The 25,489-nt window shown below is 41.9% G+C and overlaps 1 protein-coding gene across 6 annotated transcripts; it reads left to right on the plus strand.

Annotated features, from left to right (window-relative positions):
• On the plus strand, window positions 1-25,439 carry ube2o (ubiquitin-conjugating enzyme E2O). 6 transcript variants are annotated; one of them, XM_089006578.1, is made up of 23 exons: window positions 1-899; window positions 7,177-7,236; window positions 8,246-8,356; window positions 8,506-8,606; window positions 8,680-8,746; window positions 8,917-9,060; window positions 10,975-11,084; window positions 11,182-11,323; window positions 11,457-11,514; window positions 12,711-12,867; window positions 13,182-13,334; window positions 14,698-14,852; window positions 14,934-15,046; window positions 15,165-15,293; window positions 15,654-15,743; window positions 15,827-16,142; window positions 17,825-18,174; window positions 18,243-18,423; window positions 19,712-19,848; window positions 21,205-21,408; window positions 21,542-21,599; window positions 22,445-23,180; window positions 23,978-25,439. In XM_089006578.1, the coding sequence occupies exons 1-23, from the start codon at window positions 486-488 to the stop codon at window positions 23,985-23,987; spliced, it is 3,996 nt and encodes a 1,331-aa protein (XP_088862704.1). In that variant the 5' UTR covers window positions 1-485; the 3' UTR covers window positions 23,988-25,439. The 6 variants fall into 6 exon arrangements, with proteins under 6 accessions (XP_088862704.1, XP_088862701.1, XP_088862706.1 ...); XM_089006575.1 differs by having other exon boundaries at window positions 2-899; window positions 11,182-11,332; XM_089006580.1 differs by having other exon boundaries at window positions 2-899; window positions 8,959-9,060; window positions 11,182-11,332.
• Window positions 25,440-25,489: the final 50 nt, after the last annotated feature.

Genomic DNA, 25,489 nt, shown 5'->3' on the forward strand with positions numbered 1-25,489 from the left:
CAAACATAAAATTATACGGTTATAATGTAAATAAAACTACATGTAGTCAATATGTTTATTAGATACATTAATAAAAAATAATACGTCTTTTGGTTTTTTGCCATTACCGCTGGAGGTTGAAAAAAAGACATTAATATAAATCTATAATCAGAAGTCGTCAGAAAAATGACTTCTAATGAAAACTCAAAATCATCTACCTACCTGAAAACAAACTTGAATACACTAACAAAGTATTGGTACGTCATTACGTCCCAACGCTGCACCCGGGCTCTACTTGCAGAGAAATTGCGTTTGCAAAACAATCAGTTGACTGACATCTATTGGCGAAAGGCGGCACTCCGCCACGACGCTGTCGTGTTACGCAAATTTCGCAGGTTGCGCGTCGCTACGTAAACGCGTGCGTCTCATGCTTTGAGGGTTGCACTTTTTTTCCACCGTACAGAGTCGTCCTCTCGCACCAGCATCTCTCCCTGACAACAGCAGCGATGGCGGAGCCCGCAGCACACGATTCGATGGACGCTGCCCAGCCTCCTTCCTTGACCACGGGCCTTTCCCCTGCGGCCAGCCCGGGCTCCGAGCCGCTGTCCACGGCCCTGTCTCCCACGGCGGACGGCTCTCAGCGGCTACTCTTCTCCCACGACTTGGTCTCCGGGAAGTATAGAGGGTCTGTCCGTTTGGGCATCGTGCGGATGATCCACGGTGAGGAGGAATTCAACTCCGACTCGGACCTTGATGATGGTGGTGGGAGAGACGACGGCGGTGGTGGAGAAGGAGGAGAGGGGGATGTCGAAAAAGGCGAACGAGTGTCGTGTGACATCCACAGTAAGCCCCTGGGTCGGGGAGTTGTCCGTGTCGAATGGTACCCTGGTGGAGAGAAGCAAGACATCGGAGAAACACAGGTAGCACATCACGGCTAATGTGTCAAGGTTTGATCCTTGACTGGCTTCTTTGTCTGACACGCTTCTACAAAGTGGCAGCGTTTGGTCGTGGGCAAGTTTCTGCGTGGACTTATTTTTCCACTCGGTGTGTCTTATTCATCTGCTTCAACGCACATCATCGTAGATTAACTTGTTAACATGCGAAGCAGACATGCTAGCTAGCGACATAGCTCCTCGTCCTAAGCTGCCGAGCTTGTGCTGCTGTGTAAAACCTTACGCTAACAGCGAAGTCCGGCTTTCAAGATGAAGACATGGCGTTATTTGTCTTATATATCGCAATGTGAGGCGTACTTTGAATGCTACGTCTGGTGTTGTCGAGCTCATCCTTGTGACAGGTGCGTAATATCACTTAGTGACTGTCTCTTTCGAAACTTAGGCTAGCTCCTCAACTGGGTGTGACTTGGATTCCCAGTCATACAACAATCAATTATTATTAATAACCTTTATTCGTTTCAAACGGAGAACTTTCCAATTTACAGCAGCGATTTTATGAAAGGAAGAAAGTACAAGATCAAAAGGAGCTGCGGTAAAGGCAGCCGCTCTCTCTCTCGGCGTCATAATGGAACGTTATGCTGACAACAACAATCCATTGATGAAAAAAGACCACTGAGGGAAATAATGCTTCTGACATTGCACCAATCTTGGTCACAAGACATGTAAACAAACAATGTGCATATTTTGGGATGTGGAAGGAAACTGTGAGGCATACATGTTTACAAAGTAGATGATAGTTTCCCAGTTCTTCTCATAAATATTCAAATATTTAGGGTAAATATTCAATTGTCTTCCCATTTTGTGTCTAAAGCGTATAACGTCTAAGACAAATGGATGCCACATCAAGGGTAGCACAGACTGGAAAAGGGAACTCAGGAAAGAGTGAGAACAGCCTCATCTTGGCTTCAGGGATGTAAACAGTTTGTGTGGGACTCAACTTGTGCTTAAAGATGACCTGTTTCCAGATCTTGTCTGGCATTTCTGAGTTTTCGGTGGTCACAGAACATTCCTTTCTGTGTCCTTTTTGCATGCTTTTATGTAAAACCATTGTCAAAGCGTACAGTCCTAAAACAAGGATTGATCTGGAAAGAGCACCGAGCACAGAGAGGCTTGTTTCAGAGAGAGGAGACTGGACTAAAAGTAGTCTATTTCAGTCATTGTCTCACAGCATCACTTTGAGTTGCCCGTGTGCCTTTTGAGCCTGCATTGTACGTCATGGTCTAGTGTTAATCGGCCATTGTCAAACCCCCCAAATTTTCAAACAATGATCATACTGAATGATGTAGACCCGGGATGCCCTACCATGCCCAACCGTGGTCCGATCCCAAGGCAACCAGGAGTTGTGTCGGGAAAAAATACAAACATGTCAGGAAGTCAGTGTTGCCAATTTAGCAACTTTGATGTATTTGAATATCAAGACCCTCTCGAGTGACTGTTTTTGACCAAAAAAGGGACTATTGACAATCTAGCAACTTTTCCTGTTGTTATTCGAGACTTTTGGAGTCTGTGGCCTGAAAGGCTTTTCCTGATGAGCAGCGCCTGGTGCTACTGAAGCCCCAAATGAAGCCACTGCAGGCTGATCACCCTCTCTCCTCTGGACATGTCCAAACCATCTCAGTCTGGCCTCTCTGACTTTCTCTCCAAAGCCTCTAATATGAGTTGTCTGTCCGTTGAAGTCGCATTTTGTCTATATTTGTGATGGCCCCGAACCCAACCGTGATGGAAGAACACAGGATTGATTCGATGACTGCCGTGTAGAACTGTCGGAGCATCTCCTGTGCCAGGCCATGCTTCTTCAGCAGCCGCAGGAAGTACATCTTGTGTTGGGCCTTTCTCAGGATGGAGTTTGTATTAACCTCCCACTTCCTGTCCTGCGAGACGGTTTCATTCTGATGTAGAATAAGAAGTTATCATATTTAAAAGTTTCATGCTGTTATATGCTTAGTCAACATATGTGACTCGATACACAATTGAAGCACAGACAACCTGGGGTCAATCTGAGGTCAACAGACGCAGCTTTTAAACTGTTATCTTCATCTAGGAGATCTGGCCTTGGACAGAATTTAGGACTTGGGAAGCTCCTTTATCACCGGAGTAATTTAAGACTTAAAACCCCTTCACAGGAAGAGCTCATTAGCCAGGTTACAATTTATCAGTTCATGGAAGAGACAATGTTTTATTGCTTACAGCTGTTCGAGCTTAGGACGCACAGGAGCGTGGTATTCTAATCAAGAAAACTATGTTTTACTAATGTATCACTTAAATTTGCATATACTCTCAATAAATAGCTTGGCAGAGGGCTGCAGAATTCAGACGTCTGTCATAAATGGCTGCGTCTCCTGCCGGCAGTAAAAGACAATCTTTCTGGGTCCGAGCCTTCGTCCACAGTGTCTGATCAAACATCTCTGACAGATTCCTAGGAACTTGAAGGTCTCCACGGTTGACACGGGGCAGTTGGATAGTGTGAGGAGCAGGTGTGGTGATAACAAGTCAGTTCCAATAGTGGAACTGACTTGTTAACTTGTTAATTAATGTTCACGTTGCCATGGAAATGCTTGCAATGTGTGTATAGTGGTTTGGATCTCAAGTAGAGCCATGTATTGAATGCTGGTGTTGTTCTTGGTGGTACCCGCTCTAAAAGAAATGTACAGGATGTGAGTTCATGTTGCATCTCTGAAGAGTGATTCGGTTACAACCTACTTAGAACGGGAAAGTGTGCTTCGCGCTACCGTTCTCCTCCACAGTCCGTTTTTTATCATAAAATCTTAATAGGCATCTCCAGAGGCAGCCATTTGGCCTTATATGCCACCCAAGTCGAGGGCAGAGGTGCATTGCAGCAGATGGGGTGGGTGTGGTTGTTTACCATCCCACTGCAGGTCGACGGCGACCGCTTTGTCTGTGTTTTTAATGAAGGTGCTTCTCCTTGAAGCTCATGTCAGGGCTGAGGGAAGTTGTTGCAGTGGGATGCCAGCCACGCCCTGGGCAATGGTCATCATTATTTACAAACAAGCTGACTATCATACTATTGTCTGTGTTTTATAGTGCACCATTTTTTTGTTTCCTAACTGACATCAGAAAAACGTTTTATAGTCAAATGAAAAACACCAATAAAAATGACTTAAAGTGTCCCAAAACTACTTCAAAGAAAAAAGTTTCAGTTTCAGAAGGTCCTGCCCCCTTGATTGTGACGTCACGCCAGGACGTCCTATAGGATTAAAACAATGGCTTGAGATCAGAGAAGATGCATTCTTGTTACTCATCCAGTTATGAATATGATTCAATTAGTTCTGAAGAGGAAAGCATACATGTTTTCAATCGATTAAAGAAGTCCTTCCATATCAATTCGAGCCGTCAGGACTCCAATGTAGCGTCCCAGAAAATGCACAAGATGGCGCCCAAGCTCCGTTGGAAATGGGCTGATTTGTTTGCTGGGAATTTGTGTAAACTAGTATCAAATAGTAGTCTTGGTGCAACACACAATGATTCACCATAGCGTTATTTATGTGTTTTCCTTCTAATTTCACCATCAACACGGATCAACACAAAGTTTTCAGACCAAACAAAGTACCCAAAATGCATTGTGTGTCGCTTTGTCAGTCAGGGGCGGTCCTTTAGTGACGTCACGTACGGACTCATCACCAACTCGAAAACAAGACTTCCTGAATACTCAGCGCAAGTTTTAAAACGTAAAATGTCGCTATATGCGGTGGAATCTTTGTAAAATACGCTCAGTAGAAGTCATTTGAAGTGATTTTACAAAATATGGACACAACTTGTCCAAAGGTGTCGGTTGTCCTTTAAGTAAACCTTTAAACTTGCCCGTCCATCCCCTTTGCGGTTGCCTACTTCAACGATTCCCCCGTCAACCTTCCAGTTGGTCAGTGATGGGGAATGTTGTCGTAATCTGCCGCTAACTGGATTGGATGCTTGTTCTGCCTTGAGATAATGGATCTCATTTGATCACTTGCTTTTATTCTTATCCGCAGTTTCAGCCCTGCCCATTAGGGAGACTTTCAATCACGCACACACACACACACACACACACACACTGTTACCTGGTACCTCTTTCTCTCTTTTTCTTTCTTTCTCTCCTACTTTCTCTTACTCTTTCTCAATCTTTCTTTATCTCTCTCATTTCTATCTCTTTTCTTTATCGATCCCCCACTTAATAGGCTGTCCAGATATCTGCTCTGTGCCACATTTGCTTCTCATCCCCAGTTTAGAAGCGGCCACGCCCCAACCCTTTTCATGTCTCAGGTTGATGCACTTCTTCCTCATTTTTATGGTTCTTCACATTGCCTTGCCTGACATGGAAAGGCGATGAACAGACTTGATCGGAGGCACCAGTGTGGTATTCCATTGTTTTATTGTAGCGGTTAAGTAGTTCCTGGAAGTCTGTGTCAATCAATAGGCTGCCACCAATTGGCCCTGGACTGTGGTTGCTCTGAGAATCTATCAACCTGTCAGTGTGATTGATTATGAACTTGTTTGTGACATTGACAATTATTGGGAATTTTACCATTTACCATTTATCATTGAAAAAAACATGCTCATTTCAATGCTGCTCAATTGTGCCTTGTTTTTCATCATTTGAAAGAAGACTTTAGTCAGATATCGATGATGTCAAGAGATGTCTTCACCCCAAAGGGAAACATGACTATCATAAAGCAAACAATGCATCAGCAAACGACAGTATTTGTTTTCGGGTTTGCATACCTTTGCTACTATCTTATTGTAAATTTACATGTGCAATATATTAATTTTAATCCATGCCACTTCAATTTCTTTTTCCATGTAATTTTGTAGGGTTGATTGTAGTTCTTGTTTTTTCTCAATGTTAAATTATGCAATTTATAAGATAATGACACTGCATACCATGCCTCATAGGAGTGGAATTGCGTTTCTTTATTCAAAGTTGTCGTGAGTCATTCTTCTATAGTTTCTTGTTTGCTCCCGCCTTCCAACTCTTTTCCTTAACTGTATTTTTAGCAATAAGAACAAAAGATGAAGAAAAGAAAAAAAACAGAGACAGCAAAAGAGATGCATTCAAAGGATACCAATGGCCTATTTTGTGTTAGGAGTGTCAGAATGGAGCTACTCTCTCAATACTTCCGCTTTGAGACTGATATTTCAAGATTCAGTGCATTGCACAATATTAGCGTGTGCAACATAACATTTGTGTCACATTATTTTTATTTCATAAGTGTCCTTATTTTTAATTTTTTTGAATGATTAATCACTTGGACTGGAAGTCGCAACAGTGAAACATTACAAGTCACATTCTTAAAGGACAACCGATGCCTCCGGACAAGTTGTGTCCATCATTTGTAAAATTGCTTCAAATGACTTCTACTGAGCATTTTTTACAAAGATTCCACCGCAGATAGCTATATTTTACATTTTAAGACTCGCGCTGAATATTCCGGAAGTCTTGTTTTTGAGTTTGTGACGAGTCCTCACGTCACGTCACTGAAGGAACGCCCCTGACCAAGAAAGGACACATTGTATCACGTCAATGCATTTTGCAGTCCTTTGTTTGGTCTGAAAACTTCGTGTTGATCCGTGCTGATGGCGAAATTAGAAGGAAAACACATGAATAACGCGATGGTGAATCGTTGTGTGTTGCACCGAGCATCTATTTGATATTCGCTGACAAAAATTTTAAGGAAACAAATCAGCCGGTTTCCACAGAGCTTTGTCGCCATCTTCTGCCTCTTTTTGGTGCTACATTTCCCCCCCACCCAGATACCTCAAAATGACACGGAATAAATTCTTTAATCGATTGCAAACATGTATGCTTTCCTCTTCAGAACTATTTGAATCATATTCAAAACTGGATGAGTAACAAGAAAGCATGTTCTCCGAATCTGAAGCCATTGTTTTGATTCTCGAGCAAGGCAAGACGTCTTGCCGTGACACCACGAACAAGGGGGCGGGACCTTCTGAAACTGGCCACTTCCGGATTCAATTTTTTGCAGTTTCAGCACATTTTAAGTGATTTTTATTGGTGTTTTGCATTTGACTAAAAATATCATACTATGTGTTTTGGGTATTTTAGATGCGATAAAACGTTTTTCTGATGTCAGTTAGGAAACAAAAAAGTGATGTCGGTTGTCCTTTAACTGATAAAATGTGTTATTTCTTGCTCATTGTACTGTCTCGTTATTTGACCCCAGCTTTTTGGCAATCGCGTAAAAATATGTAAATGACTCACAAGTTAACATACCTTTTTTTCTCCACACAGCTGTTGCTTGAAGATCGATCCATCGTGATCAGAGATATTGTTCGCCGCAATAATTCAAATGTAAGATGAGCACTGTATACTTTGCTTCTTCAACTCTCTAATTCCTCTCATCAGTTTTTTTTATTGTATTTATTTTTTGTTCTTCATTTATGTACACATATGGGAGGGGTGGTTTGGTATACTTCTGTTTCTGTTGAAAAACCACAACAACCACTGAACTCGTTTAAAACCTGCAAGACTGAAATTAGCTTTTTGGCCCGATATACCATTTTTTTTATTTACAGTTTCAGAAATACAGTAAAGTCTCGTTATATCGATATTCTCGGGAGTCCGAAAAAATATCGATATAACCAGGACTATCGATATATCCGACCCTGCGCGCATGTAGTTTTCTCCTTGCGTTCATAGAAATAGTATCGATATAACCGGGACTATCAATATATCCGATATCGATATAACGAGACTTTACTGTATTTAATATTCAAACATTTCTTTTTTTGGTTTAGTAGTTTTCGCAAACATTAACTCATTTTTATTTGATGCCTTCAAGTCATTACAAAATTCTGCAAGTTGTGCAATGCTCCAAAAAAAAGGTCATGTCGCCACCATTTCTGTCCACGCCAGATTCATTACGTCTGTGTAAGCTCTCAGTCGTACAGGAGTGGTCCAGCGATGAAAAGGTTTCTTCAGCTGTCATCTGTACTTCTTTGAAGGTGTCGGACGTTTCGCTTCTCATCCAAGAAACATAGCATCCATCCATAGCAAAGAGCTACAGCATATTTGGGTAATCATTCAAACACCGCCACGTCTGGACAGTAGAGAGATATATATATAGGGCCGAAACTACCAGTAAAACTTTAGTTTGCTGACGAAGTTTCTCGGGTGAGAAGCATCCGACACCTTCAAAGAAGTACAGATGACGGCTGAAGAAACCTTTTCATCGCCAGATGGATTACTTATTTTGTTGTTCTTTGGAAAAAAAGCCCCATAAGCGCCACAAAATAAATCAATAAATCAAAGAAGAAACAAAGAAGCGTTTGTTTTATTTTGTCTCCGTGTTTTATTGCAGGATAACCAGTGTGGCATTGTGACCAACGTGAACATTGAGTGTGCAGTGAAACTGGTGGGTACAAACTGCGTACTCTATCCCGTCAACAGCAAAGAGCTACAGCATATTTGGGTAATCATTCACATCTATCACCCAGAAATTAATTTAATGTACACCTGCCTGTGTTAAGTCAGCCTCACATATTCATGTTATACGTCCATATTACTGTGAGTGTGTCTTGAGATAATTGTCCAATTGTTTGTTGCTTCTTTCCTCCCCAGTCTTTCATGTATGGTGACTATATAGTATATGACTTTTGGCTCGGGAAAGTGGATCAAAGTGTCACCGATTATATCCTCCTCAAGCTCTCCAACGGAGCCAGGTATGCTTTTTTTCGGTGCCAACTTGATGTGATTCTGATTGTGTCAGCTGATGTTTTTTGTGCTTTCTTCCAGATGTGCCATGAGTGTGGTGGATGGAGCCAAGCTGTATGATGTCAACCCTTATGTATGTGATCCGAAAGTAATGCTCCATCCTAAGCTAAACGTCATCTTATACAGTAACGCCCTGATATTCCTTGACCCCTGTTTGGCTGTTGTATTATGAACAACCCTGATATTGTCTTAATGGTTATTCCAGGATTGAATCATTTAATATGCTGTTTGTGCCAACCATTTACCATTGTATTTCAGGGTCTGTTCCTTGATAATAAGGATGGGTTCTATCCTGGCCAGGTGCTGATAGGTCCTTCTAAAGTTTTCTCCAATGTCCAGTGGCTGTCAGGGGTTAAACCTGTCCTCTGCAGGAATAGCAAGTTCAGGGCAGTGGTGGAAGAGGTAAAGGGTACATTGGCTTTTGACTGCATGCTTAAAGGACAACCGACGTCACTTTTTTTTGTTTCTTAACTGACATCAGAAAAACGTTTTACAGCATCTAAAATACCTAAGACACGCAGTATGATATTTTTATTCAAATGCAAAACACCAATAAAAATGACTTAAAGTGTCCAAAATCTGTAAAAAATTGAGCTGCGAATTGGGCATTTTCAGAAAGTCCCGCCCCCAGTTCGTGATGTCACGCCAAGACGTCTTGCATAACTGGAGAATCAAAACAATGGCTTCAGATTCGGAGAATATGCTTTCTTGTTACACATCCAGTGAATGATGAATATGATTCAAATAGTTCTGAAGAGGAAAGCATACATGTTTAACCAATCGATTAAAGAATTTATTCCGTGTTATTTTGAGGCAACATTGGGGGGAGATGTCTCACCCAAAAAGAGGCACAAAATGGCCACAGAGCTGTTGTGAGGAATGAATCAGCCCGTTTCCACAGGCTGATAAATTCCTTCCATGGAGCTTGGACGCCCTCTTCTGGCGCAACACGAGGTTTTCAGACCAAACAAGTACAGCAAAATACATTGACGTGGTGGAAGGACTGCTACAATGTGTCTTTTTTTTCGGTCAGGGGCGTTCCTTTAGTGACGTCACGTACGGACTCGACACCAACTCAAAAACAAGACTTCCTGAATATTCAGCGCGAGTCTTAAAACGTAAAATATAGCTATATGCGGTGAAATCTTATTAAAATACGCTCAATAGAAGTCATTTGAAGCCATTTTACAAATTATGGACACAACTTGTCCGAAGACGTCGGTTGTCCTTTAAGGGATCTACACTTTGTCCACAGGGCCCGTTTTTGACTTAGAATCTCATTTTTTGATCAGGAAAATGAAACTCCTCTAGATTCTCATTTACAAAAGTCTGTTTTATCATTTTCGGACTATTAACTGCTACAAGTTTCATACGCTATGAATTAAGGCTGCCACTAATAGGTTAGAATCGAGTGTCCTATCGATGATTCCATTGGATGCTCTTGTAATCTGTAAAACTGGACACCATGTTGACTGCACAGCTGGTGTGGACATAAGACTGTACTTGACACAAAAACGCCAGTATTGTATTTATTCATATTTTATCATCATGTTATCATTGCTCTTGGGGGAGAATTACTCCACCTACAAAATGACAACTTTGTTGGTCAAAAGAAAATTATTTTTCTTCCTTTATCTTGGCACTGCTTTCAAGTGCGTATTATATCTTATATTTCAATAAAATACCACTGCATTCTCACGTCAACACCCCCAAATTGTGTTAAAATTCTAATTTAATATGCCCCCCACCCAAAACAAAAATAAAATGGCGAACAAAATTGCTAATTCATGACTCAATAATTCATTAATTCACCGCCGATGGCATATTTATGGCTTTTAAAAATACATACATTCAATCCCACATGTTTATTTCTACTAATAAAAGGAAGTTCTGAAAACAGGTGTTAGTAAATAACTTAAAATGGAACATACATGACGCCATGCTGGCTAGTGTTAGCTAGCTGGTGTTTGCCTTTTTACGTCACAAAAGTTAATGCTGTTGTACAAGCAATACGACAGATCAACCATTGAGCGGATTCAACTTGCATATGTCTGTGTGGATAGTGGTAGAAGATCTAACCATGTATTTATTGTAAGCGTGGTCGTCTTCTGCCACCGATGTTTGCAAGCTCGTACCAATTTGAAAATGAATGCATTGCATACATACATTGGGTTAGTGAGCTTCAATACAAGGACAGCTTTGCTCATAATAAGATGCGGATTAAGCACATTTGGGACGTGAACGTCTTTACCCAAGTCTATTAACTTGTGCTACGACCAGAAGGATTTCTCACATGAATGAATGTGGTTTCATCAGGTCATAATTTCTGAGCTGAAGGTGACATGGATCACAAAAAGCTTCTCCCCAAAAGGCTCTGACAGCATCTATCCTCCGCCCTGTACCATCACGCAGGAGAACCTCTGCAGGTTGGTCTGCGTCCGCGCTGTTCAACAGTTCGTATACAACCATTTCCTGGTAGCCTGCTCTGTTTGTGTGTAACGTTGCTCTCCTCACTGGGTTTAGGGTGAGGCGCTTAGGATACTATGACCACACCCAGAGGCAGCTTGGAGACTGGGGGATCTACGTGTTCCCTGCTAATGGGGATGCCACCCACATTACATTTGAAGGACATGAAGGGACCCCTGTGCTGCAAGAGGATCCTGTGGTCAGAAAGGTCTCGATTACATGAGGCATCTCTAAGTATCTTTCAAATACATTGTAAAAGTAGAGCTATCAGTTTGTAAATCGCTGCAAAACTCACTCAAGAGTATGTATATGTGTGTATGTGTGTATTGCAGTTGAAAAGATTTTTCAAGAAGGATGCAGGCAAGAAGACATGGACGGTCGATGCGCAAGGTGCTAAAACACGCTGTTTTCTGAGGAACATACAGTGAATTTCCATTCTCATTGCGTGCAGGCATAAAGATTCATTTGTCGAGATCAGACAATGAAGCATGTTCCTCACCTTTCATCCGTACAGTATTTGGGAATTTAATATATGCGGTGTCAGCAAACGTTAAATTCCTGAGCCAGCAGTATGTCAGACAGTCTTGCCATAGATGACACCCCGAGTAGAGGGAATAGTTTGTTGATAAATGGTGCTGAAGTGCAGACAGACAATGTTACTTTTTTTCTCACCACACATGTAGATTTTGTTGTTGTTATCCCTTAAACAACCCACACCATTTTTTTGTTTCCTAACTGACATCAGAAAAAAACGTTTTATAGCATCTGAAATACCCAAAACACGCAGGCTGATATTTTTAGTCAAATGAAAAACACCAATAAAAATGAGTTAGTCTCCCAAAACTACTTCAAAAGGATCTGAGAAAGTTTCAGTTTCAGAATGTCCCGCCCCGTTGTTCGTGACGTCACACCAAGATGTCTTGCCTTGCTCGAGAATCAAAACAATGGCTTCAGATTTGGAGAAGATGCTTTCTTATTACGCATCCAGTCATGAATATGATTCAAATAGTTCTGAAGAGGAAAGCATACATGTTTGCAATCGATTAAAGGAGTCCTTCCGGGTCATTTTGAGGCATCAGGAATGATGTGTAGCATCCCAGAAAATGCACAAGATGGCGCCCAAGCTCCGTTGGAAATGGGCTGATTTGTCTGCTGGGAATTTGTGTCAACTAGAATCCAATCGTAGCCTTGGTGCAAAACACAACAATTCACCATCGCGTTATTTATGTGTTTTCCTTCTAATTTCGCCATGAACACAGATCAACACAGTTTTCAGACCAAAGAAAGTACCGAAAAGGCATTGTGTGTCGCTTTCTCGGTCAGAGGCGTTCCTGTCGTGACGTCAGGGATTGTTCACCAACTGAAAAACAAGACTTCCTGAATATTCAGCGCAAGTCTTAAAACGTAAAATATAGCTATATGCGGTGGAATCTTTGTCAAATACGCTCAGTAGAAGTCATTTGAAGTGATTTTACAAATTATGGACACAACTTGTCCGGAGGCGTCGGTTGTCCTTTAATTTATGGTATTTACTCTCATGTAAAACAAAATGCGATTGTGAATATATCCCTAATATCTGCCAACAGGCGATCACAAATCGGAACAGAGAGACACCCCCCATCACAAAAGTAACTGCTCAAAGAATCAGAACCCCCCCGCTCCCCAACATGCTCCCAACGCTCCTGCTGAACACGGCGAGCATGACGCTGATGATGAGGCAGCAGAGGACACGGACGACACCAGGTCGAGCAACTCCTCTTGCATTTTTATTTATCGCCATTTTATTTATACAGTGAGACCTCAACTTACAAACACCTTATCTTACAAACTTTTCGTCTTAAGAACCGTCTGGGAACCAATTAAGTTCGTAAGTTGAGGTCTCACTGTATGTAGAATGCAACAAGGAAGTCTTTTATACACTTTTCTGTGAATAATTTTGGTTGATTTGATTGACCTCTGCCTGAATCCAACCACTGTCTTGCTGTCGTTGATTTGTTCAATCTATCACAAAGCACAGTGAGTGGAAAGAACATTTGCTGTTTCGACCTGTATTCTAGTTCTCTGACATCATCAGCCAGCTCCACAACGTCCTCGCAAAGCCGAGGTCTGGTAACGAACCGCAAGAAGAGCATCCCACTCTCTATACGCAACCTGAAGAGGAAACACAAGAAGAGGACCAAGTTCTCCCGCGAGTTCAAACCAGGAGATAGGTGGGATGTAGCATAGTTTTGTTATGTCACCATTGATGGGATTAAATGATGGAATTCTCTTTCATGATTCTGGGCTTCACGGATGTTAAATGATGAAAAATCAGCAGGAACCAAGGTGGTGAACAAAAAGATTATTTTAATCTTGTAGACAGCAGAGACATGTAGTCGGTCAAGTGGTAAGGGCCAGCTACGAGATACAAGGGGAAAGTTGATATTAGACTGAATTTAAAGTAACGGTTCATACTAAGGATATAACTAAAGTACATATATATGTATATGAAGTAACAACTTGACTCAACTATACATCATTCTCATTTGTATACAAATACAAATGAGTGAAAATGAAGTAACATTGGATGTTTAAAGCACAGCCGACATCACTTTTTTATTTCCTAACTGACATCAGAAAAACGTTTTATAGCATGTAAAACACCCAAAATGATATTTTAGTCAAATGCAAAACACCAAGAAAATGACTTAAAGTGTGCTGAAACTGCAAATAAATGAAACCAGAAGTGGCCAGTTTCTTGTTCGTGGTGTCACCCCAAGACGTATTGCCTTGCTGGAGAATCAAAACAATGGCTTCAGATTCAGAGAATATGCTTTCTTGTTACTCATCCAATTATGAATATGATTGAAATAGTTCTGAAGTGGAAAGCATACATGTTTGCAATCGATTAAAGAAGTCATTCCGTGTCATTTTGAGGCATCTTGACTGCAATGTAGCGTCCCAGAAAAGAGGCAGAAAATGGCGACAAAGCTCCGTGTAAGGAATTAATCAGCCCGTTTCCACAGGCTGATTAATTCGTTACATGGAGCTTTGTCACCCTCTTCTGACTCTTTTTGGTGCTACACGAAGTTTTCAGACCAAATAAAGTACAGCAAAATGCATTGATGTGATGGAAGGACTGCTTTTTTCGGTCAGGGGCGTTCCTTCAGTGACGTAACGTGACGACTCGTCACCAACTCAACAACAAGACTTTTGGAATATTAAGCGCGAGTCTTAAAATGTAAAATATAGCTATATGCGGTGGAATCTTTGTAAAATACGCTCAGTAGAAGTCATTTGAAGCCATTTTAAAAATTATGGACACAACTTGTCCGGAGACGTCGGTTGTCCTTTAAGGATGTGTATATAAAATCGTTCTATCAACCATTTTCACTCTGTGTTCCAATTTGTATTCATTTCCACAGGGCAATTTTGATGTTTTCGCCTTAGGCCCGCTTCTGGTGCACTATTGTTGTAGATTTGAGTGGCATTCTAAAAAAACGACACATATTGTATCTTAAAGTTTCTCCTGTAATGTGATTATAGATCTTTTTCCTCCCCAAATTATTATTTTTGTTGACCGTTCATGTGTAGTGTGGCTGTAGAAGTTGTATCGACCAAGACTACAGCTGATGTAATGTGGAAGGACGGATGTGTGGAGAAAGGGATACGATCAAATGACCTCGTCCCCGTCCAGCACCTCGACGACCATGAATTTTTCCCTGGCGACTTTGTTGTAGACAAACGACGTAAGCTATTTTATCAATCTAAGTCTGATATTTTCCATTGTAATAATATTTGGAACATATCTGTGTTTTTTTTCATGCTAGTCCAAGCCCTCCAGGACCCAGGCGTATATGGTGTAATCCAGTCTGGTGACCACAAGGGCAGGACATGTGTCGTGAAGTGGTTCAAACTCAACGCCACCAGTGACGATGTGGAGGTCAGTCAAGAAGCCAGCTGACGGATTGAAACAATAAAAATACTTTTTCCTGTCCCCGTCGTGCTTGTTTGTAATTGTTCTTGAATGTATAAGTATAACTTTTCTTCCCGGCCTCCAGGTTATTGGTGTGGAGCAAGATGTCAGTGTGTATGACATTGCGGACCACCCAGATTTCCACTTCCGCACCACTGACATTGTCATAAGAATATGGAACTCGGAAGTCGGCGAGAATGAATGTGAAAATGAGGTAAGATGTATTTGAATTGTGTGAAGCTTCTTCAACAGTCATAAGTAGGTGTTTTCAGATAATTCCCAATGTATATCCAATTTGAATGACTAAACAATGACCAGCTATGAGGCAAACCATTGCCATGGGTTTCAAATTTGGTTTTGTAAGGAGTAGTGAAGATTTGCTTCTTGGTGAGTGGTAAGAGGTAAAACTTGTGGAACATAACTATGTCATCACTAGGGATGTAATGGTAAAATTGTTCACATGTGCTAGAGTAAAGGAACGCGCTAATAAGCTATATCATATCCTTTGTTTGTTTGCTCTTGTGAAACATCTGTTTTCCATATGATGCCCCCCCCCCCCCCCACACCTCCTCAGACTTCAGTCGGCCAGGTGTCCAGGGTGGATGTGAGCAGCAAAGTGGAGGTGGTGTGGGCAGACAACTCCATGACCATCGTCCTCCCACAGGTGCTGTACAACCCAATCGCTAAAATGCCAAGAAAGAAAGATTTTGCCCTCGTGGTTGTTGAGATTCTTCGAATCCCACACAGCATCTTTACTGCGTGGATTCTGAGATCGAAGAGACGGACTACGACTCTGCGGATGAGACGAGCAGCGGTTTGTCTACTGAAGAGTGGGAGGACGAGAGCGACAGCTGGGAGACAGACAGCAGCCACACCACAGAGGACGACAGCCACGTCGATAATATGGATGTCACAGAGACGGCAACCCTTACATCCTGTGACTCCACTTTCATCATTCCCCCTCAAGGGGGGGACAAGGTCGGGGTCACCACTCCCACAAAATCAGCCGGTGGAAAGGAGGGTGATGACGCATTGGGAGTGGCGAGTTCAGCTTCTGGTGGGGGTGAGGCTTTTTTTTTTATGTGACTTGTTAATTGTGGGTTGTTTGTGTTAGCATGTTGACTGACAACAATTACCATATTTTCTGGTGCATAAGGTGCACCCAAAAGTCTTGATTTTTTTCAAAAGATGACCCTGCGCCTTATACGCAGTTGCACCTTATATGTGAAGTAATATTGAGCCACAACAGGTCTCGCAGCTACTGTCAGCAGCCAACGATTACATTTCCCCCTGTAGAATTAGAATCAGAAAGCCTTTAATAGTCCCACAATGGAGAAATTTGCAAGATGAAGTCGTGCGTAACCCCAGCTTCTGCTGTTAGTGCCTTGTAATGTGGGGTGCCTTATATTTGGAAAACTTTGATATATTTAAACAGACACTCCCCACCTTACAAACGAAATACAGTGAGACCTCAACTTACAAACTTAATTGGTTCCCAGACAGTGTGTAAGGCGAAAAGTGTGTATCTCCCAAAAAATTCCCATAGGAAACCATTAAAATGGGAATAATCCGTTCCTGGGTTTCCATAAAATATACTTTTCAACTAAATAAGCCTTAAAACTACACACAACATACCTTATTCTATGTATAATAAATGTGCTATTGTATTGCAATGAAAGAAATACACTGCATTGTATCATAAAGTCACTTTATTTACATTTGTGATGGTCATTGATGGCTTGATGGAATGGCGTTGGAGGTCGAAGGTCAAAGGGAATTGCTGTTTGGAAAGGGAGGCGCATTAAATGACGACTGTAATTAAAGAAATAAACTGTGCTGTAAAATAAAGTTTTATTTACCTTTTTAATGGTTGTTGATGGCTTATGGAAGGAGAGTCATCTTCTGTGCTGTTCGGTCGTGTGCTTCCGCCGAAGATCACTCCGCCAGCCGTGGTGGGTGTGTATTATGAAAATAGTGCTTATTATAAGGTTTAATTTTCAGAAATTTGACGTTTGTAAGACGAAAGGTTTGTAAGATAAGGTGTTTGTAAGTTGAGGTCTCACTGTACGTTCTGAGCGATCGTTTGTAAGGTGAATTTGTTTGTAAGTTGCTTCAGTGCTATATTTTGAGCTCGCAATACAAAATCTAATTTACAGCATCTCTGTCTGAACACTTTTCAACATACCTGCAAAAATGGTCGTATGTACCGTGTTCATAACTCAAATGTTCAGAAGTCGAGGAGCGTCTGTAAATTATATTAGGAAAATATTTTTCATTCATTTGAAGGTGTGCCTTATACATCCGGAAACTACGGTACCTCCATATCAACACCATATCATTTGTAAAAACTTTCTTTGGCAGTATTCAACATAGTGGTAGATATAATCGAGTTGAAGCAGGCGTACTGCAGATCAGCAATTAGGGTTGTTCGAATAGCCATCTCAGAGAATCAGAAAACCTTTATTCGTCCCACAATGGGGAAATTTGCAACAGTAAGCAGGAAATGCAAATAAACACTGGGTGAGGATTCAAAATCGTACTGTACGATCCTGCGTTCCTTCTCTTGTTTTTTAATGGACTTCCGGATGTCTTACTCATGGAAGTGATGCATTTGCAGTTGTCTCGTGACACATCAAGTCAGATGGAGTTCATACCACAGCAAGCCGCAAAGACTGTCTTCTTGTTTGTTATGCGCATTTTGGTGACTTTCTAACCACATTCTGTTTCTGCCCCCCCGACCCCCAGCAGGCACCGTCAACGGTGCTGAGAAGCCAGGTAAAGACTCCACCTCTCGGGGCTTCTGGGAGTTGAATACAGCCCTGAGGATCCTGGAGAGCCTGAAGAACATGACTGTGGAGCAGCTTTGGACCGGCCTCTCCCCGACATCCCCCACCTCCGTCACACCTTCTTCGGCAGCTAACGTTGCAAGTCCGGCGCCGCCCGCGGCCCCCGAAAAACCTAACAAGGATAAGCGCTTTCTTGATGACCTCAAGAAACTGCAGGAGAACCTGAGAAAGACGCTGGATAATGTGGCCATCGTCGAGGAAGAGAAAATGGAAGCTGTCGTAGAAGCAGGCGGGGACACTGGGACAATGGTATGCTCTGAGAATCGTCATGTCAGTCATGTGCGCTGATTTGATTTCTGTTCTTCTGTATTTTTCAGGCCCAGAGACCTGCAGAAGAGAAGCCTCGCCACGAGCCTCAGACACCGGTGACTGGACAGGACTGGCCAAGTGACTTTGCCAATGACACACCTGTACTGTGCCAACAGAGTGGCGGCAAACCTGGCGTCACCTTTACCAGTGCCAAGGGGGAAGTGTTTTCTGTCTTGGATTGGGTGCCAGGTACACATTTTCTTTTCTCTTCTTTTCTTGTTTAACTTCTGTCCAACTTCTTTGTGGACTCTGGCTACAGTGCAGTCAATGTTTTTGCCTTTTGTACAGCCGTCCTCATTTGCGCCTCATATTACTCCAGACCCATATAATTTAAAGGACAACCGACGCCATTTTTTTGTTTCCTAACTGACATCAGCATCTGAAATACCCAAAACACGCAGGCTGATATTTTTAGTCAAATGCAAAACACCAATAAAAATGACTTAAAGTGTCCTAAATCTGCAAAAAAATCGAGCTGCGAATTGGGCATTTTCAGAAAGTCCCGCCCCCAGTTCGTGATGTCACGCCAAGATGTCTTGCCTTGCTTGAGAATCAAAACAATGGCTTCAGATTCGGAGAAGATGCTTTCTTGTTACGCATCCAGTTATGAATATGATTGAAATAGTTCTGAAGAGGAAAAGCATAAATGTTTGCAATCGATTAAAGAAGGTCTTCCGGGTCATTTTGAGGCATCTGGATGAAATGTAGCCTCCCAGAAAATGCACAAGATGGCGCCAAAGCTCCGTTGGAAATTGGCTGATTTGTCTGCTGGGAATTTGTGTCAACTAGAATCAAATCGTAGTCTTGGTGCAAAACACAAGGATTCACCATCGCGTTATTTCTGTGTTTTCCTTCTATTTTCGCCATCAACACGAAGTTTTCAGACCAAACAAAGTACCCAACATGCATTGTGTGTCCTTTTTTCGGTCAGGGGCGTTCCTTCAGTGACGTAAGGTGAGGACTCGTCACCAACTCAAAAACAAGACTTCCTGAATATTCAGCGCGAGTCTTAAAACGTAAAATATAGCTATATACGGTGGAATCTTTGTAAAATACGCTCAGTAGAAGTCATTTGAAGCCATTTTACAAATTATGGACACAACTGGTCCGTAGGCGTCGGTTGTCCTACAAGAAATAACTTTTTTTTTCTGATGAAAGAAGAGAATTGAAGCTTTCTTACACTGCATTGAGTGTTTATGTAGTCCTACAACTTCATATTCTGTACGGCCTGCAATTTGGGTGAAAATGACAAAAACCCTGGCACTGGAGTGGACACATTTGCATGTTGTCTGGCAGTGAATGAGTTAAAGAGAAATATCAACTGTTCAAATGTATTCTTTTTTAGGAAGTACAACATAATTTGTCTTTCGGACAATAAATGAAGACAGAAAAGTGCAACATTTTCAATTTGAGCGTTTTAAATCATTATGTTTTAAAAATACTCAAATAAGACGTGAGCTTTTTATGTCTTTTGCAGAAACACACTCCTTTCACAAAATGGAATTTCAACCAGCTGAGGCCAAAAAGTTCTTCAGTACTGTAAGGAAGGAAATGGCTCTGCTGGCCACGTCGCTGCCAGATGGCATCATGGTCAAAACCTTTGAAGATCGCATGGTGGGTTCACTATCCAGAAGTCACCGTTTTATAGGAATATTAGTGTTTGTTTCCATTTCCAGCACATATCAAATGGAGGACCTTTGAAAGGCGCTTATAAATGAAATGCATAATAATAATAATAATAATAATAATAATAATAATAATAATTACCGACCATCATCAATGCAGATATGTGTAATTGTGTCTGTGGTTTTATTTATGTCCCTGTTTTGTGATTATAAAGTGTCCTTGAGCGCTTTGAAAGGCGCTTATAAATGAAATGCATTAGAATTTTAGTATTATTATTATTATTGTTGTTGTTATTATTATTAATTATCATAATAATCATCACCATCATAATTATCATAACCATTAATAATAATTACCCACCATCATCAATGCATATATGTGATGTGTTATTTTTAGAATTGTATCTGTGGTTTATTTATTTCCCTGTTTTGTGATTATAAAGTGTCCTTGAGCGCTTTGAAAGGCGCTTATAAATGAAATGAATAATAATAATAATACATTTCAATTATAAGCGCCTTTCAAAACTCTCAAGGTCACTTTACAGTCACCAGGAGAAGTTTTTCTGCGGGTGAGCAGCGGCAGCCATACGCGCTCAGTGTTCACTCATTTCTCCTCGAGCACAGTCCATCCTATAAAATCACTATATATTATTCTTTCAATATTAATTAAACCAGCAAAACAGAGGTGATTTAAAACTTTTGCAGGATGCTTATTTTTTTCTTTCAAAAAATAAAGACATTGTATTGCGCTGCTACCGTATTTATTTGAGTATAACGCGCACACGTGTATAACGCGCACCCCTAATTTTCAATTAAAAATCTGTATACATTTTGTTTAACTTTTTCTCGGCTCAGACCAAGCATTGTAAATGACAACACATGCGTCCACGATAAAAATCATTTATTGACTCTCTAAACTTCTTCACTTTCTTCAGGTAACAGTATATCAATTAAAATATGAAGAACCCTGAATCGAAACTCTAGATATTGGTAATTGTGCAAAACAGCAATGCTTAACTCGCGTTTCAGTGTGGGCGACGCGAGCAAAGGAAATGAAGCATAGCTAAAGACATGGTAATCAACAAAAAAAAGGAATGTGCGTGATCCGGGTCTTTGCGAGAATCGAAACTGAACGGCACCTTAACAACAGAATAGCCATGGAAATGCTGCCCCCTCCTGGAAGGGATAAAGCATTAAATGTATATGACAATTATTTTCCCAGGCCTCGTTTATAACGCGCACCCAAACTTTCAGTTTTTGTTTTAGGTCGAACATTTTGCCTGTTGTACTCGAATAAATACGGTATATTGTTTTGTAACACAGCATTTTGTTTGTATGGACACAGGACCTCCTCTCGGCTCTGATCAAGGGGCCAAACCGTACGCCTTACGAGGACGGCCTGTTCCTATTCGACATCCAGCTGCCTAACATTTATCCAGCACTGCCACCTCTTTTCCGTTACCTATCTCAGTGCAGCGGCCGCCTCAACCCCAACCTCTACAATAACGGCAAGGTCTGCGTGAGTCTGCTGGGGACCTGGATCGGCAAGGTAAGCGTCCACTGTGTGTTTGTTGTTGAAATTACTTTAGGACTGTGGAGGGGAAAATCTGGTTCATATTATTCAATGCAGATGTAATAGTCAGCTGTGCCTTTCATCATTTAATCCCTGGTTTTATGAACAGGGCACTGAGAGATGGACCAGCAAATCCAGCCTACTGCAAGTCCTCATCTCCATACAAGGTTAGCACATCATGCATCCAGCCATATACTTAACCAGGTTATGGACACTTAAAGGACAACCGACGTCTCCGGCCGGACAAGTTGTGTCCATAATTTGCAAAATGGCTTCAAATGACTTCTACTGAGTGTATTTTACAAAGATTCCACCGCATATAGCTATATTTTACGTTTTAAGACTCGCGCTGAATATTCCGGAAGTCTTGTTTTTGAGTTGGTGACGAGTCCTCACGTTACGTCACTGAAGGAACGCCCCTGACCGAAAAAAGGACACATTGTAGCAGTCCTTCCATCACGTCAATGCATTTTGCTGGACTTGTTCGGTCTGAAAACTTCGTGTTGCACCAAAAAAATGCAGAAGAAATGGCGACAAAGCTCCGTGTGAGGAATTAATCAGCCTGTGGAAACGGGCTGATTAATTCCTTACACGGAGCTTTGTCGCCATTTTCTGCCTCTTTTTTGTTTTTAATTCCAATACCATAGCACATTTAGTATACATAAAATAAGGTATATTGTGTGTAGTTTTAAGGCTTATTTAATTGAAAATTATGTTTTATAGGGACCTGGGAACGGATTCTTCTCATTTTAATGCTTTCCTATGGGAAATTAATGTTTGGAATACACACTTTTTGCCTTACACACACTTTCTGGGAACCAATTAAGTTCGTAAGCCAAGGTATCACTGTATATCACTTAAAATATGAAGAACACTGAATCAAAACTCTGGATATTGGTCATTATTCATGAATTTGTTGTGCACTTTATTTGTAATGTGTGGAGGGGATGAAACATTGGAAACTGTAACTAGAAATTGGCCCGGGGCAAAAAATGACTTGTGATCTCGGCAGGTCTGATCCTGGTCAACGAGCCTTACTACAACGAAGCGGGCTTCGACAGCGACCGCGGCCTCCAGGAGGGTTACGAGAACAGCCGTTGCTACAACGAAATGGCCTTGATCAAAATGGTCCAGTCCATGACGCAGCTGCTCAGGAATCCCGTGGAGGTCTTCAAGCAGGAGATCCGGGAGCACTTTGTCTCCAACGGCTGGCGTCTCGTCCACCGTCTGGAGATGTGGTTGGAGCTGCATGACGCCGCCGAAAGGGGCCACGCTTCGCACGCTGCTTCCAGGGCTCATCGCGCCAAGCCTTCTTGCGCCGAGACTTTGGAGGAGCAGGTTCCCGTAGCCGTGGCCCACAGCACCCCCAGGAAGTCGGAAGGCAATATGAAGGAAGAGGAGCCAGAGGATTCGGGACTCGGTCCGTCCACTACGTCCGCCTCTCAGGGGGAGACCAGCCAGATCGCGGACGGCGGCGACAGCTCGCAGGGCTTCGCCGACAACCAGGGTGCAGTTTCTGCCTCGTCAGCGCCGGTTTCGCCCGGTGGCGACGGCGCCTCGGCCCAGCCGGTGGTGCGACCCAAGAAACGAAGAAAGGGCTATCGGAGCTTCCTCCCTGAGGGCGGCAGCTTCCCGGACATCGGCTTCCCACTCTTCCCGCTCTCGAAAGGATTTGTGAAGAGCGTCCGCTGCGTGCTGCTGCAGTATCGAGCCGCGCTGGTTGCCGCCGCCATCCCCGAGCACGCCAAGTAAGCCCCCCCCCCCCTCACCTTTCCTTTCCAACTAGCTTCCCCAGTGTGATGTATACTGCATTTTATTAAACTACATCCAGTGTCTGGAAGTCATGACAAAAAGTTAGCGGACACCAGGGCAGACAACTCTGATAAGTTGCCATAAAGTTGCCTGCCCCATTTTTCACAACTTGAAACACAATAAGACGACTAATCGCGCGCAAAAAAAAAAAACATTGTTGTAAAGTATTAAGGATTGATAATCAGAATATATCACAGAACAATACTTTAAAATGTACCTACCACAAATGCACCATTGCTTAAAGGACAACCGACACCATTTTTTTGTTTCCTAAATGACATTAAAAAAACGTTTTATAGCATCTAAAATACCCAAAACACGCAGGCTGATATTTTTAGTCAAATGCAAAACACCAATAAAAATGACTTCATGTCCCAAAAGTGCCACAAAATAAGCTCGCAACTGGGGAGATTCAGAAAGTCCCGCCCCCTTGATCGTCACGTCACTATTGGTCACACACTGCCTTGCTCCAGAATCAAAACAATGGCTTCAGAGATTTCAGATTCGGAGACGATGCTTTCTTGTTACACATCCAGTTATGAATATGATTCAAATAGTTCTGAAGAGGAAAGCATAAATGTTTGCCATCGATTAAAGAAGTCCTTCCGTATCAATTCCAGCCGTCTGGACTCCAACGTAGTGCCCAGAAAATGCACAAGATGGAAGAACAGTGCTACCTTTCCTGACACCACCTGATGTCTTTTGTTTGTTTGTTTGTTTTGTTCTCCTCCAGTGACACATAAAGATACAAAGGACCTCAGCTGCTATACATCACAAGAGACCCTTATCTGCCTGCACATTGAGCAGGTAAACGTTCCCCCCTTTCTGTCAATGGTGGAGAGTGAAAGAAAAACAATGGAAAGAACAGTGCCAAGGACCTGATGACCAACTGGTGTTTCAATTCCGCTTGAAAACCTCACAACGTGTTAAGAAAGAACGCCGGCTTCCTGTTTCAAGCCCCGTTCTGCTGCCATTTTGTAGCACCGCTGATTCCATCAGTGGACAATCCTGCACTGATGACTCCCATCCAAATACATCAAGCGGGCATATGGGGACTTGTAGTTTTCTTCTTTTTCTTCAATCAAACCCATTTGTTGTACGTTTTCTGCCAAATTATACCAACGCACACGTTTTCCCGAATGTACTTGAGATCACCAAACTGCCAACATGTTGTCATTTCATTCATAACGCTGGTTTATTTACATTACAGGCCTACTTTGACTTTTTTTTTTTTGACCTTTTGAAGTTCATTTAAAATCCAGCTGCCAATTCGACCTTATTTCACACAATGTTCACATTCATTGCATCGTCTCGTCAAAATGTTGCCTTACTTGGGGGGGTAATCAGAGCTCTTTGTTTGAATAGCACTCCACCTTATTGCAGAGTTGCCCATTTTTCTCCCTCACTGCACGAATGGCACCAAACGACACATCTCCTGATCTGGCAAAATTGCTCGTTTTTGGCCATGCGCGCCCGGTATAAAGAAATAAATCAGTCGAGCAGTTCCCCACCATATTCGCTGCTTTCAGGGGTTTATTTTGCTCAGTGACAGGTGAGATACTGTGAAAGACAGTGATACTTGTGCTTCCAAAGGACAGCAAACAGGTTTTTGTTGACATTTTTTTGGGGTGTGTTTCGTTCTACAGAAACATCTGAATCAAATCCTCTTTATTTTATTTTCTCTCCGACTTGGCAGATGCTACGCTATGTAACATGGGCTTTTTGGTATGCTATTGAACTACCTTCCTGATGAATTGTTTTATGGGTTTCAGTGATACACGGATTTGTTGCATGCACAAACACACACATACAAAAGTCCGCGCTGAATGAGGAAATCAGGCTTCTTTGACATTTTGACATTAGTTTGCTGCTTTTATTGCTACAGAGTAAGAATTCTTTGTTACCCACCCACCCCCCACCCCCTCCCATCTGCCGTCCTCCACGCTGCTCTCTGTAAATGTCAGATGTCAAAGGCAGTTTCCTACATTTACACCGCATAAAACTGACGTAGCTGCTTGTGAAGATTTGATTAAGCCCGTTGCTTTAAAACAATATGGTGTGTTGTTGTCCTCCTACCCAAGCCAAAGCATGTAACATTTTTCTTTAAAATTTGCCTTTCTGACAGGAGACACAGACTTGACTGTCCCATGCCATTTCCACAGTGGCCTGCTTTATTTATAAATAAATGATATATATATATATATATATATATATATATATATATATATATATATATATATATATA

This window comes from Hippocampus bargibanti, linkage group LG10 (assembly GCF_051943395.1).
Source record: "Hippocampus bargibanti isolate YZ-2025 linkage group LG10, ASM5194339v1, whole genome shotgun sequence".
NCBI classification, from domain to species: Eukaryota; Metazoa; Chordata; class Actinopteri; order Syngnathiformes; family Syngnathidae; genus Hippocampus; species Hippocampus bargibanti.